The 21,618-nt window shown below is 42.8% G+C and overlaps 1 protein-coding gene across 4 annotated transcripts in view; it reads left to right on the top strand.

Moving 5' to 3' along the window:
* Positions 1-21,618, top strand: part of cacnb2a (calcium channel, voltage-dependent, beta 2a) — a 57,207-nt gene that overhangs the window by 17,402 nt on the left and 18,187 nt on the right. Inside the window, exon 1 of one of the 4 annotated variants that reach the window (XM_031850294.1) lies at positions 26-9,903. The exons of 2 other annotated variants lie outside the window; for them this stretch is intronic. In XM_031850294.1, coding sequence (XP_031706154.1) covers positions 9,871-9,903 — 33 coding nt within the window. In that variant the 5' untranslated portion in view covers positions 26-9,870. Of the gene's footprint in view, positions 1-25; positions 9,904-9,923; positions 19,686-21,618 lie in introns of those variants that run through there. One more of the 4 variants, XM_031850292.1, reaches the window with a different exon arrangement.

The raw sequence follows: 21,618 nt of genomic DNA, 5'->3' as shown, positions 1-21,618 counted from the left end.
GGGGGGGGGAAGGGGGGTGGGGGTAGGGAGGAGAGGATGTGATGGAGAATCTACCTTCTATCTCTCTGTGGACCTTTTAAAAACATTTTCTCTCTCTCTTGATCCTGCAGTTGTATTACCTCAGCTCAGCCTCTTTGTTATGTAATCTCTCTTGGTGGTGTTACTGTACGTCAGGTGCAAGTGACACAGTCATGGTGTGATAAACCCGAGGCTTAATTCTCCTCCATATACACCATATGCTGTGCTCTCCTAAGCGGGCATTCATGTTCGACACTGCGATAATTTTTGTATCTTTGTCCAGTATATTCTACATGTGCATGTGTGCATAAATAGAGATGTACATATGTGTTTTCCTCCGGAGGGAAACACTGCTCCACTTTTGCTCAACCCACCCATATGTCTCGCTGCTACTCTGTGCAGCCCAGCTCGCGCTCCATCACGATGAACCTGATCATTCCTGCACACACAGAGCTGGAAAGTTGAGTAACTTAATGTCTGGTGACATAACGTATTAGTTGGCCCTTTCACATTGTTGTAGTGTGTCAGGTTCCTTGATGAACAACATACTGATGATGCTTTTTGCTCATAGAGTTGTATCAGCTGAGGGCCGGAAATGTAAAAAAGCATTACGCTTTCAGCACGATGCCGTGTGTCGGGACGGCGTTATCGGGGATATTGGTCGTATAAGCGCAGAGTGGCGGTGATTAGCTAGCCAGTGGGTCACAACAGAGACTCGCATGCGTGACAAAGTACAGAAAGCTCAGATTACAAACAGATGATTAAATCAAGTAAAAAAAAACAACACAGATTCCCCAAAGCATATAAGTAGCCTCTGTAAGTTTTAGGAAAGAAATATCAACTTTTCCAGCTTTCTCCGACTTCAACATTGGCCTTCACGTGTGGTGTTTGGAGAGCAGTGACAACTCCCTGCGTGCGACTTGTGCAAGTATGAACACATTGGTAATTGCAGACAGTGTGCAGGCAGCTGCAGAGCAGACGATATTGAGACCTTTAAGACAACACCTGGGAAGGTTGATAATATCGTTGGGAATCATATTACTGGGACATTAAATATTCGTGCCCAATTTCATGAAAGGATAGTCGTCGTTGAGACATTTACACGTAGTCCAAACAATGGCCATCCTCAGATCCTGCTGCTAGTTGAGCAGAAATGTCCCGCAATGTAATTAAATTATTTATTCAAATCATCTAGGCCTCTCTTCTAAGTCTCGGCTTGCTTATACAACCTAGTGTGAACATTAGTTAATTGTGCTACTGATATCTTTGCAGAAAGTGCAGATTTGTGCGACGCTGCTGTGGCGCCTCTGCAGAGGCACTGATCCCAGGTATCTACTTGTCTGTCCAATAAGCCTAATGACATTGAGGGCCACATTCATAATGACATTGGTAGGCAGTGCCAGGCGGATTAGGACTCCAGATGGTGCTGTTACTGCCTGACTGTCTGGCCGCAGATGTGCAGCTGCAAGAGGTCACATGTTTTACTACAGCGGGCAGCGCTGCCACTGCAGCCCAGCAGCTCGGCATCACACAGAGTCTTCAGCAACACTAAAGCTGACTGTCACAAGTGTCCGTTCACAAGAGTGTTTCTGGAGTTTGAAAGTGTGTGTGTGTGTGTGTGTGTGTGTGTATGTGGGGCGTGTTTCTCGCCACTTTTTGATAGCGTCATGAAGCTGAGTTTACCATGCAACAGATGTCGCACTATCAAATTAAAGCTTAATGCCCGGCCAGCTCAAGAAAAACACTTCAGAGCTGACCATGACATCGCAGAGCTTAAACACTCGATTGTGTGTGTGTGTGTGTGTGTGTGTGTGTGTGTCCGCTCATGCATGTCTGTGTGTTTTCTGCTTGTGCCCATGTCATGTGTGTGATCCGTCTGAGAGACGCTTCACTCCACATGAGGCATGACACTTGCTGGTCGAGGAGCTCTTGAGGATGACAGCGTCTCATTTCCGCTCCTCTAAAAATCACCCAGGAAGTGACACCGGTTATATTTATAAGAGCAACTGTAGCGCAGCAGTCACTGTTATCCCCTTTTTGACTGAGGCAGAGAGGTTGGTTTTTTTATGCCAGGCGTCAGCTGCTTGCACCCCTGGGTCATGGTACTCTGAACAAAAAAACAGGGGATTTGCATAATTCATTACAGTCGCTGTGGAACGGAGAGGCGACACAGGTGTGCCAGGCATTGTGGGAGAACGAGCATGTCTAAGAAGCCAAAGGTAAAAAAAACAACTAGAAAAAACACACAACCTGTTCTTGTTTCTGTGTTAAATCAGCAGCTTACTCCTCTATCCAGAGCTTGTACTATTACTCGTAGTGCTTGCTTGTTTTCTGAAAGCTTTTGCATTGCACGTACAGCTTAAAGAGTGCTTTTTCTCTGTTTGCGAATTATTTTCGGCGTGCAGGTTTTGTTTGTGACGGCATCCACAGTGTTGCCGTCTATATCCTGTCTGTCTACGCAGGCCTATACACTGTAGGAAGTAAACCTTGCATAAGTAGAGCTTAGTTTTTAATCATGGATTCACGGGGGACTGTGTCTGCTTGTTAGTCCTGTAGAAAGGCATTGGTGCTTGTAGGTGAAAGACAATCTGCTGGGTCATCTTTCTCTTCCTGTGTGTAGATACCTCCAACAGGTCTGGTGAAAGAGTCTGTTCGTGTAGCTAAATCCTATCTTTGAAATCTGATTTAGATGGTTTGGAGCAGCATGATTTAATCTTTGTCATTTTACACAATGTAGGGCAGTACTTCCCAATCTCTAAACTCGTGATCCCTTGAAATTAAAGTTTGTTGTTTTTACTTGTTTCTATTTCAAGAATTATTAGAAGCGTCACTAAAACTCATTAGTATGTCTGTCAGTTTTGTAATATTTTAAATTGTGTAGTGTTTACATCATTGTTTACTAGCTAGCAGTCTTCTTCAGTACTGGGTTTGTTGCTGCATTACTATGTTTATTTGTGTGTTACTGCCAGCAACTGTCAACCAAGAAATAATGAAGAATGTGCAGCAGGAATATGTATTTTGTGCATGTGTCCTCATGTGGGTGCATGATATTCACTAAATAAGAACCCACTTGTACAAACATTGCTCCATATGCTTATCAAAAACTCCACAAGGGACCTTTTTAAGAGGTTATTGATAATCATGACATTACTAGAGAAAAGGCAGAGATTGCAAAAATAAACCCCCAAGTTTGCAACCACTGCTCGCTTTCATATAACCTTAGTAATATGAAATCTTTGCAGGTTTAAAGAATAGATTTTAACCGTTTCTGACCATGTTTCATGTCAGTCATTCTTCTCCTCTAAATCCTGGATTGGTTGAAAGGCAGACGCAGATTTAAATCTCCTTACTGAAAGAAGCAATCATCACAAAGTGAGTCAAGGGATCAACTGGACACAAGTAATCACCCCCGTGGGTGTTATTGTGTGCAGCAATGGATCGTTCCCTCCCTCCTGTAGTGATGTACAGTACACGGAGGATCATGTGACGACACAGAAGATGATCGTCTCTCACTGCTGCTCAAACTGCATGACTGTGTTCAAGTTAGGAGCCCATCAGGGATGTCAGAGTAGCACACAAAAGTGGCTTTGTTAGTCCGAAAGTGTACAGAAAAGTATACTGTATGTTATCTGTTATGTGACAGAAAATGTAATGCATCATGTGTTCAGAAGCATGGGTCCAATAACATTTAACTCTTAAACTGTTTATTGTTTTTTGTATATTTAATGAGACTCTGGTGCATAGTTCTCAGCTCCATCCTTCCCATTTTTCAATTTCTTATTTATAAAAACGTGTCTGAGCTGTCAACATAACCACAAACCATATCATCAGATATCAGTCCGTACATTTAACTATAAATGACCACTCATGTGTACAATGATGTGGGTCCCTCTTGATCTCTTCCGTTGTGTTTCACAGGGCAGGCGGTGTTACTAAGTGTGAAAGTGTGTTTGCGCCCAATGCGCTAGTGCCCTCTGTCAGTGTTTGCCTGACCTGTGCATGACTATATTGGTCACAACGGTCCCAATTTGCCGGCTGAAGAGTTTTTCCTATGACTCCATGTGGTCCGGCCGATGTGTTGATGTGTTCAGCGAGCGTAAAGTGACTCAGCGCCACACACTCGCACTGCAGCCGCCAAACGCTGTACACTGTTGTGCAAGTCGGCGCTTCAGAAGTCATCAAGTCTTTGCTCCCGTTCGCTGTCCAGCAACTCTGAGCTCATGATCTTCATTCCTTTGGGCATGCTTGACAAGTTGTCTTGGTCTCCACTGACTAAACACATCTTGGGAAGGGTAAGCTTTACTCAACTTTCGACTCCAATCTTTGTTGTAATGTGCTGTTCTAATACCACATTATTAGGCCGTGGCTTTAGATGCCACTGCTTCAGTTGTACAGAAAAGTACAGCGGTGTTGTATGATGTGTGCACGGGTTCGGTGCTGAAACAGCAGTCGAACTCTCGAGTCGCTCAGAGAGGAAACGGAACAGCTGGGGCTTCTATCTCTCTTTCACATCCTCTATCTCCACCTCTCTCCCTCATTTTCCCTCCTTTTTCCTTTCTCTCACTGTCTGTAATTAGAGATGGTCCCATGGCTCGAGTGGCCTGGCATGTGTTGTAGCTAGGTAACCTCAGTCGGAGGCTGGCTGCCGGCCCTGGGGGGTTTCATTAGATGTGAATCACGGTCCCAGTGGGCACAGCATGGGGTCTCCAGTCTGATCTGGATATTATGCATCAGCACCAGAAGAGTCCTGCTCTGAATTGGGAGTTGGGAATTTGAAATTGTTTTTTGAATGCCTTGCTTTTTGTAACTAAACTTCTCAAATACATTAGTCTTTGAAGGATTAGTCCTACATGCTTATTTGATTTCTTGTCGAGAGTTAGAAGATCGATACCATTCGTATCGGTAACTATGAGGCTGTAGCCAGTAGCCCGTTGACTTAGCTTTGCAACAGTTACAGGGGGAAACAGCTAGCCTGGCTGTGTCCAAATGACAAAAAATGCATCCACCCACCAGCACTTCTAATTTAACATTGCATCTTCATACAAAAACCCAAGTTGCCAGGCAACCAGCAAAAACTGCAAGAAGTTCCTGCTCCCCACTGAAAAATAGTTTGGCAAATGGATTAAACAAACCTGATGTAATGTGTTAATTAGTCTTCTAAAGATGGATTATGTTACCCTTTGGACAGAGCCGGGCTAGTTCTTCCCCCATCTTTCTAGTCTTCATGCTAAGCTACGCTAACTAGCTGCTGGCTCAAGCTGCATGTTTACCATACAGCAGAGAGTGGTGTCAGTTCAGGCATTTAACTGACATGTAGTGTAATTTCAAGCAGGGCTTCTCATCCTTTTTGTAATTGAAGGCCCTTTTCTCATTATTAAAAAAATCTGAGGACCACCATCCCAAATATATTAGATAACGATAAGCGTAAAATAAAGTGCCCGTTAAATATGTATGATGCCGCTTTCAGCTGTAATGACCAAAATAAATACTCTGCTTGCCCTCATCCATCACTGCCTTACATTATGAATCCAAATTTAATATATTTCCTATTTATCAAATGCTTTGCACCTTTTACTGGTGTAGGGCTGTGACGTTTGAAAAATTACCTTTGAATATTTGTTCTAAAAAAACGCATACGTGTGACACAGCACTGTGCAGCTCTGACCGTAAAGGATCATTTACAGGATCAACGGAATACAGTGTTTGCTAAATAGATTTTACTTCCTTTGTTACGTTTTGGACAACAGAGAAATAGCCCTTCTGGAGCAGTCCAGTTTCATTAGTATAAAAGCATTCTTGGCAAGGCAAAACACATTTTGCAGGGGCCTTTCTGACAGATCTTCAGTAATGTAATTATTGTATATTTTAGCCTATTAGTGATCTTTTTAAGTTTACTAAGCATAACCTCATCGTATAATATCAAATTTGATGGAAAACACAACACTGTCGTTGTTGCTGGATATTGTTTCTGTCAGTGGCGAGATGCTCCGGGTGAGAATCAATAAATTATCTTCAGTGCATTGTTTTGTCTCGTGTTATGATGTCTTCAGTGTTATGATCTTTTATTGATGTAACACAGATTAAGTCATGATCCGGAGTGCTTTCACTCTGGCGAGTGTGTTTGGCAGAGTAGAGAGGTTTTGTTTTGGACTGTTTACTGTAATAGTGAGTCTGGTGGCCACCGTGGAGTCACGAAAGTGTTGGACCTCCTGATATGGAGGTAGAAACGGCCCGGTGGCATGAGAGAGGGCCCTCTAACTAAAAGTACACAAGTGTGCTTACGGCTATACTGCAATCTGACTCTGTACTCCCTCTAAAAAAAAAATGAAGGTGTGGCTGAAAAAAATGTACATTCTTTTTGCAAAAATGTAAATATTTGCAGGTTTTCCAAGTCGTCTCTGATATAAAACTGAATATCTTTAGGTGTTGGGCTATTGCTTGGACAAAGCACATCTGAAGACGTCACCATGGGCTCTGGGAACTACTTTCTGACACTTTATAGACCAAACGTTTAATCAATTACTTAAGGAAATAATCAATAATGAAAGTAGTCGTAAGTTGCAGCCCTAATAAATAGATAGAAAAAGATGTAAGATCAATAAATCAGGATTCAATTTCTGGATTTAACAACCATTAACCTATAAGATATGTGTGGTTGTTGTCATCAACATGCAATAAATCAACATATCTACCACAATATAGATATTTTATATTTTTCTTTTTGTCAACAAATCCCACTAATGCAGTGATTCTGCTAAGTAGACCTATTGTCTGGTAGAATATCACCAGCCTTATCCTTTAAACAGCATTATAGACAACAAAGAATATTGTTTCCATACATGTAAAATGTAGGTATTATTATTTTTCTCTGATATAATCTTTATTGCACAATGTACATGAATGTGTTAGTTTAGTATAGGTACGCCTTCAGTAAGTCCTGCCATAGATCCTGTCTTCATGAAGGTTGCAGTGTTCGGAGAGCTGTCGATACCAGGATTTATTGCAGGGCTGTTGCATTAGGCGAAACAGAATCAGAGCGGTGTCTTTCAGTCTCTTCATACTGCACAAGGTGCCTCTTTAGTAACTACGTAATGAAAGGAAACGACTGTTGGCAATGTCATTTTTGTGGTGAAGCACATTGGAGTGTCGTATTGATCTCCACCTCGTGGTCCAATTACTGTATGCCGGTTTTGTAAGCTATCCTGTTGGGCCTTTTGTGTGCCTGTCAGCGTGACTGCCTTCTGACGTCACTGTGTGCATGTATACTGATCGATGAGCCCAAGGCGGTGCCGGCATTCATTTCCCAGAACACGAAGACATTGATCTGTCAAATCCCATTCAGAGAGTCCATTATGAGAGGGCTGGTAATTGCTGTTGGCAGTGAAGAATGCTATTGTATCGTTACATTATAGTAATTACACAAAATAAAGCAACCAATCTGGAGTATAGCTTTTTCTGCTTTCATATTCACAGTATGCTAATAGAGATGCTCAAACCCCATTATATACATTGAACACAGTAAACTTGAGTGGCCTCAGCTTAAAGATCCTGGCAGGGATAGCTGGAGCAACACAATATCAGTTAACATACATTGATTTGTACACAATTTGTCATCGCTGTGGTTGCCTTGCAGAGTGTTGCAGACTTCACATGCAAAAGTCATTTTTAGTGAGCATTCAGAGGCACCAGATCACACTTCCTGATCAACTGTCATCACGCTCAGCATGCGGAGGTTTTTTGCCTCCAGGGCTCGACTTAATTATAGTCCGCTTTTGCATTTAATTTACCTTGACCGCGCGTCGCCGCTGCAGGGTTTGGATTGGACTACAAATTGTAAAACGTTTGGGGGCTGAAAAGCAAAAGGGCTGATTTTGTTTACTCTTCGATGACAGGAAATTCATTTTGAATAAAAATGATCATTGTAGTTGCAGTCGTACTATATTCATCAGAACTGGAGACGGTATGCATGAAACACTCTTGATGAGGAGACCTTATCTGTATGGTATCAAACAGTATGGCATAATATCGCGATATATTTTTCGTGGCAATATTATATAGATACACGGACGCCAAGTATCGATCTTTTTTTATACTCTATTAATATTGCAAATACAAGTTAAACCTTTTGATAACAAAAGATTGAAGTAAGATGAACCGAGTGAAAACTTTGTCTTATTTGATTAAACAGATGTTGAAAAAACTGCATAATTTGCAATTGAAAAAAAGGTATTAAATCAAAATATATGTTTTCGCAATACTCAGAATATCAAAAATGTAAAAAGGTCGCAAAAAGATTGTTTCGTGATAATATTGTATTGTTGCTTCTGGTTATTCCAACCCCTCTTATATATACAAACTTGTGCATCAGGACTTGAAATCATTGTTCTGGTGAAATGAGGATAACTATCCCACAGTTCGTCACGTGCCGAGCGCACACAGAGGATGATAATCCTCAGAAAGGGGTTAACCCTGATCAAGCACAATATAATCCAGGATTTAGGATGGGCCGCCCGGAAAACATTTTCTCCCCACTGAAAAATACAAATCTGGGCTTTACGGGGATGTCGAATAAAGCTCCGAGCTTGTAGTTTTATAGTTGCGTGATCTTACAAGTTGGGCATGAAATGGAACTGTTTGGTTCTCGTCTGTGCTGCTCAGTCGCTCCACCGTGACCTCTGACGGAGCCGTATTCCTCTGTTGTTACTCCTGTTTTATGACAGGAAAATCTAAATTGGTCATTGTGTCCTTTTGTGAACTCGTGACTCAGATGTAAGTTTCCAACTCATTTTTTTGAGTCATGTTTTACAGCTTTAAATAGTATATTTGTGTTGCTCAGCCAAACGTGAGCTGTGACGTAACAGCAGCGTGGTTACAAAACACACATCACAGCATCACATTGTCTGATGTCAAAGAGATTCTTTTACGTGAATGTGTGTTTTTATTACAGTAACCACTACAGTTTCTTAGAAGCACACCAGCTGATTAAACTGGAGCTCCGACTGGCAAGAGAAATCCGTCACTTCATTACTAAACCAACTTTTATACGGCTTTAATTTTATAGATGTAAGAGTTGGTAGTATGTTGTGCGCTCCCTGTTGTCTAATGTAAAGTTAATGGTGTACCATCAAATAAACAAACGGAAAGTTTGAATGACTTTGGTCCCCTTGATGATGAAAGCAAATATGGCATTTTCGTCGATGTAGTGAAGATAATTACTTCCTGACGTTTTGGTCTCAACAACATGTGCCGAGGCTATACAGTGAGTTCAAATCCTTCAGCCTTCCTCCCCTCGGAGTGTTACCTCTTTAAGGGAACACATGTAAACTCCCCAGATCACACACTCGCACTCAGACATAAAAAGCTTTTGCAGCTGCTTTTGGTGCTTTCTGGAATTTTCAGGCCGGCCCTGTTGGCCAGAGATCTTACTTCCTAACTGGCTGTGTGTGTGTGTGTGTGTGTGTGTGTGTGTGTGTGTGTGAAACAGTGTTCATGTGTGTGTGTGTGTGGGAGGGGAGAGGGGCAGGGGGGCTTGTTTTTGGGGCTGGAGGACGGTTGCGGCTCTCTGAAGGAGTGTTCTCCCAGCGTGGGAAAGACGCTGATCTTTTCTCTGCCTCTCAGGGACCAAAGTAGGCCAAAGGAGGTCTGAGAGGAACTAACTTCTTTCCTCCGGCTCCAACTTTCACTGCCCGGGCTACGGAGGCAAAGCCGTTCCCCTCTGGAGCGGGGACAAGGGGGATTTGTAGAAGCGAACCAGTCGGGCTGGTAGGAGTTCCTGTGCTCCGAGAGGAGATGGGCAGCAGCTGAGATTTTCTCCCAGCCGGGCTGAACCGCAGAGAGTCGGGTAGAACAGCAATGTATCACTCCGGCAGTGAGGAGTCAGATCTGGTAAGTTTGAGTTAACATGCTTTCTGCTGCTCAAACAGTGTCCTTTTACACTTTTCTGAGCTTAACTGGGCTGTACCTCTCGCTCTTCTTTCCCCCTACCCTCTGAACAAAGAGGACGGGCTCGCTCTGCAGGAGAATGGAGGTTATTAGTGCAGGATTTAAAGGGGCGTAATTACACACTTCCTATTCTTCTCCCTTGTCGCTGCTTTGACTGAACATTGGTTAGAGAGTCGTGCTCACAATGCACATTGTGAGCCTCTCACGGTGTGCTGTTTTTGAGACGAAGACGCTCATTTAAACATCTTGCCTGAATTTGGGAGCACCGCTGCGTGACCGTTGCTAGCTTAAATGGGAAGCTGAGACAGTGCTAAACAAGCAGAGCGAGGGAAAGAAAGTAAACAGCAGGGGTAAGCTCGGTTCTTTATGTACAGAGAACAGTAAACGGCTCAGAACTTGGCTTTGACCTACAGAAAAAGTTTTGTCTTAGCCACATGAGCCAAACAAAGATTCTCTGTCGTTTTTGTTTTGTTTTTGTGTCTGTGTGTGTGCTTGAGGGTGTGTGTGTGTGTGTGTGTGTGTGTGTGTGTGTGTGTGTGAATGATATGGTGGTGAAATATTTTCCTGTTTTAGTCTGAAAACAGCAGTCAACTCAGAAAAACCCTGTTGTGAACGAGAATTGTTCAAACATGCAGAAGATAACTATAATTTCTAGTCAAGATACCAGATCTAGCAGGCCGATTGCAAGCAAACTGTGTCCTGGTTTTGAATATTTGATAGTGTAAACATTGTAAGGCTTTAGTGAAGAGTTGAAACAAGGCGATACTTTATAGTATATTTTGCAGGAGACTGTCCGAATGTGTGGAATAAGAAAAGGGAAACAAAACAGGTTAACCTAAAACCAGTCAGGAATAACGTCTACTTAGGGCCGCTCGATTACGGCAGAAATACAAATCAAGATTATTGAACACGATTACTCAACATCACGCATTTAGAAAGAACATTTTGTAGCCTACATTTTAAAGTTAAATGCATCGGTCACACCGCTGTTAAGGAAAGGTGGCGTTCTAACATACGACAAAACGAGAACAGAATGCAGTGCCGGCACAAACATTATGTTAATTATCTTGTTTTCATAATCGTTGAAAGCTAAAGTTGTAATTGAAATTGATAATAGATTTCTTGCACAGCCCTACATCTACTATGTGCCTGACTCGAACCAGATCAATTAAGGCCATTAATTCATATATTGTTTAGTGCCACAGTATGCATATGTACGTCCACGTTTTGAGAGTTTCTACGCAGCAGATACTGTTGTGTATCTCTCTCTCTCTCTCTTGTTTATTTCTAGTAAAAGAGAAACTATCAATCTATAGCCGGCTGTTGTTCATGTAGGTCTGGGAAAACCAATTACTCACACCGACACACGGAAGCTCCTGTTGGATGTAATGAGGGACCCGTTCAGGAGTTTTATGTTTCACAGTGACAGCTGGGAGTAAAGTATAACACTGTGTTTATTTGAATAATACATTTGACGAGAGTATTTAACATTTATAAAATCTAACATTGATTCAAGGTTGTTAGGATCGATAAGACCTTTTTTTTTCTTTTAGTTCAACATAAGTAGAAACACAATTGTCGTGATCCAAACTCAAAGATCGGTATCGGAGCCGATCAATGCATTTTTTAACTGATAGTTGTCTGCAATATTGAGCTCGATATGTTCCTTCATTTTGCATTAGTTGTCACACAAGCTTTCATACACAGCAACGCAACTTCTCTCCTCCACTCTGCTGAGCTCAGTGTGTGTGTGTGAGCAGCACAAAGTTATTTACCTAGTATATGTGCACTTCCATTTCAGCTGACTGTGAGAGTTGCGTTTTTTTTGCTGTCATCTATGGTGCACGATGTTGCGCAACAAAAAGCACCGCGAGCAACAATGCCAATAAGAGTAATTTATTATTCTCATCGGTGCAGAATATACGTATACAGATGATAAAATATACACTCAACGTAATACAGCTTATTCAGGTAACTCGGGCAATGGCAGCACCAACCGATTACAGTTTCTCATGTGACTATTTGAGGCTTTTATTTGTCATATATGATAATAAACATTTTATATTTTAGGGTTTTGGGCCTTTCGGATATTGTAAAGAAAGATTTGGAGTTTTATGTAGGGAAAGAAGCTCTACTATTACGGTTAACGTAGAAAAAAAAAGTTTAAATTGACCTTTGGTGGGCTTTATTTAGAGAGTTTTTGGTTTCATGCATCACTGAAATCTGGGAAATCTCCATGCCAACAAAACCAATATTGCATATAAATCACAACTTTTGCAGGAATTGGTCCAGAGTATGCAATTTATCTCTGTATGAAATAAAATAAATGAACCTGAAATCATTTTACTCGAGCACAGTCCCATTTGTTGGACGGTATGTTCTACTCCACTGAAGGTGGTTAGCAGCTCGTTCCGCTCTCTTAGCCGGTTCTCATCAATCATCCGGCGCCTGCCTCGTTCACCAGGAAACTGCCGGGATATTGATGACGCAAGCACAAAATAGCAGCACAGCGCAGCCCCTGGCCTCTCTCACTGTATTCCCCTTCATCAGCCGCCATCCTATTATGGTGCTGTGTTTCCACGGAAGGGACGGAACTGCGAGATAAACTGGATCTCGCAGTGAAGGGATTCACTGTAAATGACAGCAGTGCCCCTCTAGAGGCTGCTGACTGCAGGTGATACTCACAGGTGGAAAAGGATTGGCACATACTTTGCAGTGGTAGGGATCCCGTCACCCTGCAGTTGTCTTGCCATAATGTTGGATTTGAACTGCTCTGTGTGAGGTGCAACACCAAACTGTGCCTTTTAGTCAGAAGAGCACCGAAAAAGGTTTAATCTGTACATTGTTTTTAGGACTGGTTTACCAGGATCAATACTTTTAGACTAGTCATCTATATTTCATGCAGTTGATCCATGTTTAGGCTATTGATGGCAGTACTTTAGTCCAGACTGAAATATGTCAACAAATATCAGCTGGATTCCTGATCCTCAGAGGATGAATCCTGCTGACTTTGGTGATCACCTGACTTTTCCTCTAGTGCCACCAGCAGGTTGATATTATTGGTTGTTCGTGAAAAACTGATTTTGGTAGATATTCATGGTGCCCAGAGGATGAATCATCATGATCTTCTTCTAGCACAACCACCACCAAGGTTAAAATATTTAATTTATCTAATACTTTAGTTTATGACTAAAGACGTGCACAAGTAAGGGCATTCCCATCATCGTCAGCGGTACTTTTCTTAGTTTGTTTTAGTGCAAATGTAAACATTAAACCTGCTGAACATGAGCATGTCAGCATGGTCATTGTGAGCATGTTGGCATAATACTAATAATGAAAGTACATGTTTATTTCTTCCTTCATTTTGATAAGTCTATTTAAGAATTACTGTAATTGCTTTAAGTTTTACAATAATAATAGAGGTGCGTGCACAGAAAGCTTACCATGTGATTGGTTTCTAAGTTTCCAGCTAGCAACGGTGCGCTCTTAGATCATGTGATTGACAGCCAGTGAGTCCATCCCTCCGATGGGATGATGCACTTATCTAATGCACTGGCACATGGGATGCTGGGTAAACACTTTTTTCATAGGCCTGTCAGTGTCACCTTGACGTCCAATCCTTCTTTTGCTACGCCAGAGGGATCGTTACTCCTCTCTCCTCTTCTATCTCTCTCCACATCTCTCTCTCGCTCTCACAGGCAGTTATTTCTTTCACAGATGTACCGACAATCTGTTTCCCTTTCAGTCTCTTGCTCACTTAGTTTTGAATTCCTCTGTGTTGAATATTAGTAACCAGTCCTTGTAGCAGTCACACATCTTTCACTCTTGGCTGTCAAGTCTCCTCTCGTTGTCTCTGTGTGACGAAGGAGACAACATTTGTGGACCGACGATTTAATTGACTTTATGTTGCACTGAGGGAAGTGGCAGTGATGGACAGATGGTCGGGAAAGGAGGCTTTGTTTCCAGCCAAGAATGAGTCATGCCGAGCAAGAAACTGCGAGCGCACTCGCTCGGCTCATTGTCGGCCCTCTGCGGTCGGCTACGGTCCGTCAGCCAGAACTGAACATGACTTGGCACGAGCAGCAATCTTCATTCTTCAATCATGATGCATATTGTGAGCTTTACTGTGCAATCTGACCACGCTGGCCCATTAGTTTCACTGCTGACGCCCCTCTGAATTTTGGCTGTTTGGATCATTTTAAACCTAGGAATATTTTTACTTTTACTCCATTACAGAATTATGGCATGGCACCATTTAGATGTATATGGCATGTACGTATACTAAGGCATAGCATTGCTTTAAGCTTAATGCTAACATGCTCACAATGACAATGGCATGAGCAGTTATGGCGTTTACTGGCACCATCTTAGTTTAGCAGGTTAATATTTGCTAACTTGAGTTTGAGTCCTTATCAGCAGATTAATTAATACTTCCATCACTGGAAAAAGGTGACTGGATGGAGACGTCTAACCCGATCCAATCTCAAAGATCAGTATTAGGGCCGATCGAGGCATTTTTTTAAACTGATCTCTATCGGCTATATTGACCTATTGAGCCTGATCCCATCCTTCGTTTTACGTCAGCCGTCACACAGGTGTTTTCACAGCAACGACTGCAGCCACCATCAATTCTTTGCTGTCTGCCTCTCGTCTACTCCATTGAGCTTGTGTGTGTGTGTGTGTGTGTGTGTCTGTGTGTGTGTGTGTGTGTGTGTGTAAAAAAAAAACAGGGCTGAGCACCGCGTGAGAAAAAAGCACCATGCAACCATAAACGACATTAAACACAGTCTGAGAGTCTGTTTGATTGTCATTTACCTAATTTATGTGCACTTCCAATTCAGCTCATTATGAAAGTCTCTTGCGTTTTGCTGTCATCTACGGTGCATGGTGTTCCACAGCGGTGGAGAGCGGACGACAACCACACACTCACACACCATGCTACTGCAAGTGTAACAGAAACGCCAAGAGCAAAACACCAATAAGAGTAATTAATTAATGTAATCTCCATAAAAAAAAGATGCACAGACAACGAAAATAAACGGAATACAGTTCATTCAGGTAACTCGGGCAAAGGCTGCATCAAGGAACAGCTTGAATGCTGACATTTGTTTCTTAATGCAATGCAGAGCTGCTCAATTGTCAAGCATATACATTGGATTGATTTTAACTTTAATATACTTGTACACTGTGCAGCTTTGTTATTTAGGAAAATAGAATTATCATCTAGAGACTCTGTTTTAGCAGATATGCAATATTAAATAGGGATTGTGGACCAAAACACTTGATCTTGGACATCCAGTATAACATAGTCATGACACTGACAAGAACAGCAGTGACTGTAAAATGCGTCCATCACTATATAGTCACAATTACTAAAGATTATTGTGTTGAAATATCAAACTATAGAGGCAAGAAGGCCATTTGTAATCTCGAGAGAGAGACGGGAGATGAGAGCAGCAGAGTAAGGGGTCAGTATGGGATTGAAAGAAATGTGGAAAAAGGTGAAAAGAAGTGTGAATGGGAGATATGGGAGCAGAAAGTGAGTGTGCAGTGTGTTCCTGGGTGGAAGGAAAGAATCAGCAGTCTCGACTGTATGAGAGCATTGATAGAAATAACTAAAGGAGTCTTGACAAGGACTTCTTGACCATGAGAGCACTTTATAGCTCACATGCACGGCCGTTGTTTTCTGCATGACCACAGCTGTCCATTTTTATAGTGGACACATTTAGAGTGTAGCTCCTATAGCGGCTAAAAATGAAAGTGGAAGCTTTCACATCCTTGGTCTAACGGCTTCATCCACTATAAGTGATTTTGTTAGATGCAGGAGGCCGCAGTGACTGAATCACAGCCTCCTGTTTGACTGTGGTAATAGCCACAGTGTTTTGTAATGGTCTAATGTAATGATCGGCGTGCCACCGCTGCATGTAGAGGTCATTGGTGGTCTTACAGCAAGGAGCTCTGTCCAAATGAATCAATTTGAGCGGTAGAGAGATCACAGGACCATTGCCCTTTCAATTCCCTCCCCTTATCTCTCTTCCTCTGACCAACCAGCGCATGAAGACTCTTCGGTTTGGCTCTTCTGTCGCCGGTGCAGATTTGCAGCCAATTCTCCTGAAGAAGTAGGATTAATAATGGACAATTCTGCAGGACGCGAGTCAAGTCCAGTTCCAAATTCCAGAACCAATGCATGAAGTAGTGTGCTGCTCAGGAGTGGATGGGATTGTAACGCTGCAACATTTCTTGGAGCAGGTTGACCATTTAGCGATGCCGTGTTTAAGCATGAACTTAGCACATTAGCACAAATCAAAAAGAGTTCTGCTGACCACAAACCAAAGTGGGCGAATTAAGATTTTGACCTGATGATGGCGCTAGATGTAATGTCAAAGGATCAGTCAGTAGAATTCACCTTGTGGAGAACATGTATCAAATTTCATGGTAATCCATCCAGTAGTTCTGATAGTTCGCTCAAAATCACAAATGTCAACGGTCATAGTGGCCCGAGAGGAAAAGTCACAGGATACATCATCTGGGAATCCGTTAAGTAGATATTTCACAGAATAAGTGAACATTTCTGTAGGCCACGGGAAATGTTAAGGAACCACCAAAGTCATTAGGTTTCCGACAGAAAAGGCCATCCCAAGAACCACGCTGCTCGTATGGCTAAAAAAACACTTCTAGTAAACTGTTTGATATCAACACTTTGTTTGGCAAATGTGATGAGATTCGCAGCTTTTTTTCGGATCATGGTAGATAGGCAGAGTTAACAGGAAGAGCATCCTGTAATTGGAAGATTTTAAAGTGTTATTTTAAAGGAGTCAACCGTGCAGAGTTGTCTTGTCAAGACACTTAAACCCCGCTACTACGAATGGAGCTGTGACTCTCAGTCTGCTGGGTGTAAGCGTTATCACACTGCTGTGAGATTATTATTTGTGGCCTGTGTGTGGGTGACACAGTGCTGTCAGTATCAGTGTGGCAGGCGGGTCTAGAGGTCAGTCCTGTCTGGCAGCCGGAGGCTCATTCTGTCGCTCTGAGTGTTCGTCAGCGTTGATATCCGAGTGCAGCCTTCACAGCTCCACCGCCCTCCTCTTCGGGCTCCACGTTCAGAGCATCTGTGCCTCGCCCTGAGACCTCTCCAGGCTAGTGTCAACCCACCTTACTGAAACATATGTGACCATTGCACCATTTCTTAGCAACGCTATCGGTTGGTGCACTGTTTTCTGTCCTAAACTGCGGTTGAGGTGATTAGAGAGCTTTGATGTTAAGAGTGGACAAGATACATTTAGTTCTTCTCCGCTATTCCCATTATTCCTGTTCAAAACATAATCTGCCTCAGGTAATTGCCTTCCTTGTTAGGCCAATTGGTCTTAATGAGCTAAAATCACATTATCTTCCCTCAGCCTTTCCTTTCATGTAAGACATGTCATTTTTAAGTGCACATGTCTAGTTAGGAAGACCCTGAGCAGATGGAGGCGTGTCATTGATTGGTTATGATAAGCACCACTGATTAGCATGTCATCCTTTGATCTACAGTTAGTGCTCCTCGGGGAGCGACTGCTTGCCATAAACCAGCGAGTCCATTTTAACCGCTGGTCCCACGGGCCGATCCCTGACTCCTCTGACCTCACACAACCTCATGACGGGTCAGACCAAGGAGCATCGTGCGTCAGCAGTGCAGCAGTGCAAACAAAAGGGACGTTTTGAATAATCCGTCTGCAGAGTTTAACTTCGGCTGCTCCTCTTGTGAGGATGGGAAGTTTTTAATTAACGGCGTAATTATTCTCATCTGTCCTGTGTGGCTTTGTGACGCTCCGCTCACATGTAATGAATCACCGCTGAGCTGACAGGCGAGGATTTAGAACAGCTTCCACCCCCGAGTCCCTGATGATGAGAGTGAAGAAGTGAGGGTTTAAAAAAAAAAGATGTCTTTGTCTCACACACAAAGATACAGTACACATACGATACTCACTATTAGGGCGCATTTGTGCTTGCAATGTTAATTCATTTCAATTGACTCGATCAGCTAATGACTGATGGATGTAATCGTTGCAGCTCTGACTTTCATCATTGATGCTGCTGATTATTTTCTCAATTGGTTTGACGTAAAATGGGGAAAAATGTGGATTCAAATTACTCATTTTGTCCGACCAACAGTTCAAAACTCAAAGATGTTCAATTTACAAAAGGTATAAAAGACAAAGTAATCTTTAAAAAAAAACATTTAAGAAGCTGGTGCCAGCTAATGTGTTGTTTATTTGCTTAAAAACTTACTCAGACTATTCATTTATTCAGCTCTAGACATTCAATTAATCTGAAAAAAAAAATGCAGATACAAATGTATTCAGGTGGAAACCCTGCAGTCAAATCCAAAATATGAGAAAGCATATTATGCTGTGAAGGTTTGTGTGTGTTGTGTCTAATTGAGCAGCGTTGTTCTGCATTTGCACAGCAGTCACCATTCACAAATACAAAAGGAAACATCCAGTCTGTGTTCTAGATAAGTCTCCCAATGTTGTTACAGGCGGATAAAAATGTTGAACGCAGGGGAAGGGGGTGTGCGTGAATTATTTTTCACTTCCAAAGGAGGGCATGAAAGGAAATGTCTGAGAACCAGTGCATGAATCAATAATGAGAATAATTATCAGTTGCAGCTCTAATATGATCCATGATTAAAAAAAAAAAGTGAGCAAATCTTCTGCAGGAAAACAAGCTATGCCACTTATTTGTTCCTATAAACGGCTCATATCTGGGTGAATGTAGTGCGCTCACACCTAAAAAGAACAAAACAGCATGCATGCACAGTCGACACATAAACAGTACCCATACAGCACGTGCTCATCCCATCACTGCAGAGACACAACGAGCAGATGGACTGACTGTGAGGGGTAAAAAAAACAACAACGAGGGGAGTGACAGAGAAGGATGAGAAGCAGGGGTGGGTAAAAGACGGAAGGTAGAGAGGCAGAATCCCTGAAGGAGTGTGCAGGACATGCACTGACAGGCTGAGACACAGAGAGTGAGATAGATGGAGCTTGCAGCACCTGAGAGGCAGCAGCTTCATTAGCATCGGGAGGAGAGCCGGTCGCAGGCAGCCGCGCCAGGACTCGTGTGGATAAACTGCTGTTAGCTACAGCGGAGGAGGAGGAAGAGGAGGAGGAGGAGGAGATCGAGGCTGGAGCCAAATCTTGAGCGAGAGGCTGATAAGCATCGCTTGCCACCTGGCTCATACTGGGAGTCAGCCGCAGCACCTGCAGCGGCAGTCCGCGCACTCAAGGAGACCGGGGAAGACGGGGAGAGAGAGCTGCTGAGATTATGCGCGGGGCAGAGAGCTCCTGTGGATTCCCCGTCTTCGGCAGCGGCAGCAGGAGCAGGAGCTGTGGCTCTACAGATAGCAGCAGAGCTAGCTGGAGCTGCAGCAAAACAAGGAGCCCCAACTCCACAGCTATTTATTCACCCAGAGATGATGGTAGCACTCACACTAAAGGCGTAACGGGAACCGGCTGTCCATGTTGCCACAGTGTTGAATGTACCTGTAGCCGGAGCAGTGACGCCCGCTGCAGCGCTGGTGCAAAAGCGACCACAGCAGTGCAGTCAGGTGTAGTTGTAGCAGTAGCAGGGGGGGGGCAGTGGCTCAGGACACTGAATGACCAGTGTGGCTGATGAAGGCCACCTGGATCCGCTTGCTGAAACGAGCCAAGGGAGATCGCGTCAAGAGCTCCGATGACTGTGTAAGCAGATTTTGAGTGCGTTTACCTCGTCTGTGTTTTGTGTGCATGCGTTAAGTCTGCGCGTCTTTGGGTCGTCCGTCTGTCCACAGTGTTTGGGGGTCAGTGTGGCTCGGTTACGTATCGCCTGGTGATGATGGCTGGATGTTGTCATCAGTTATGGCTGTCGGTTTCTGGGCAGAGCTCCATATCACCTCCTTCTGACCCACTGGGACGATGTTCTCGATCACGCCCCGTCGTTAGCCGTGACCTGATGGAATAATCATAACGGGTATTTTCACTCGCACTTTTCAAGGCCAAATGTAGCTCGTAAAAGAGAGGCTTCAAGCTATAGGAAGGTGCAACGAGATGCCAATTTAGGACATTTATACCTTACCTGAATGTGGAAGTGCAGCATGGTCACACTCCAGCTTGAGCAGCGTTTGACACATAGTTTGGATGCTTGTTGATGTTTTGAAAGCCACGGGGAGATTAATATGGTCACGGATGTGATGACAGCAAAAGCAGCGCTTGGTTTTTTAATGAGCTTGCTTTCAGATGAGTTATTCATATCGGGTACAAAGTCGGGAGGATGAGAGACACGGAGGCAATTGACAAGCAGCAGGGTTTCATTGTAAGTTGGAGGACATGAATATGAATAACCTTGTTTTATGTACGGTAACACCGCTTGTATGGTCTCTTTACACCAGTCAGGTAATGTGAGTGGAGAGGACATCCTCCTTTGTATGCATGTGATGGCTGGGTAATTCTCATCAGGCCCAGCGTGAGCGAGGCTATTTTTAACTCAGACAGCAGAGCGTAATGGTGCAGTGAGATGAATGAAAGACCTTGTGTGGGTGGCGTAGTAGCGTGCGAACAGGTAAGGATAAAGCTCACACTGCCTTCACTTAGTTCAAAATCCCCTCTTTTAATCTGATATGTCTTTAACTGAAACTGAACTGGACATTAATCTGCAGTGTATTTGCAAATGTATTCATTCCAACATCGACAAAATGAAATCATACAACTTTCATACAAGTTTTTTTTATCAGTGTTTGCTGTAGTTATCGGTGTCCTACGATGCTTAAATGCAGTAGCAACATATTCATGCTCCTCAAAATGATGTTAAGCCCAGAATCTGACTTGTTGGTATTTAGGCCATAAGGAAAACAGCTAAAGACAGTCAAAGCAAGAGAGACAAATTAAGCTAAGCTATCTGCGTCTAAAGCTAAATTTACTTATTTACCCTGTTGTTGTTTTCTGTTATTGAGATGTATCAATTTTGGTGAACTAACATCTTGGTAATTTGCTTGTTTTCCCACATAAATGAAGTAGTAGCTTAATCTGGTCATAGAGGATAAAAACAGCTGAACTAGTCATATCAGTTGGCAACGAATTCATGATTTATTTTTTAAGCTTAAGCTATTTTTAAAATCACGTTTGAAAAGTTTTGAATTGTAAATGAATATATTATAAAGCTTTCTAGAGGAAAGCTTAAGAACATTTTACATCCAGTCAAACTGTTTCGTTTAGTTAACCATCACCCAGAAACCATCTTATTTCTCTTTCTTTTAAACTTTGAACTGATCTCTAGTTTTGTAGCATATTGTAAACACTATGGACTAGCGTGCAAGTATTACTTTAACTACCTCAGCAATTATTTATGATCTGTTTTCATGCAGTATATAACACGATTTATGATGCACATGTGTGTGTGGTGGTGTGCACCAATGCACTGAAATCAGGAGTGTGTCTAAGGTAGTAAGCGTGCGTGTTTTGCTATGTTTGAGTCTAAATATAGTAGTGTGAGTAGATCCGTTGCAATCACATAGAGACATACTGCAACCTGGTGTTCGTCAATATCTCCCGCCAGTGCTTCTCACACAAGGATCTGAGAGAGAGAGAGAGAGAGAGAGAGAGAGAGAGAGAGAGAGAGAGAGAGAGAGAGAGAGAGAGA

Source organism: Anarrhichthys ocellatus, unplaced genomic scaffold (assembly GCF_004355925.1).
Source record: "Anarrhichthys ocellatus isolate YVR2014 unplaced genomic scaffold, GSC_Weel_1.0 scaffold10, whole genome shotgun sequence".
NCBI lineage: Eukaryota > Metazoa > Chordata > Actinopteri > Perciformes > Anarhichadidae > Anarrhichthys > Anarrhichthys ocellatus.
This window is presented reverse-complemented; position numbering and strand designations above follow the sequence as displayed.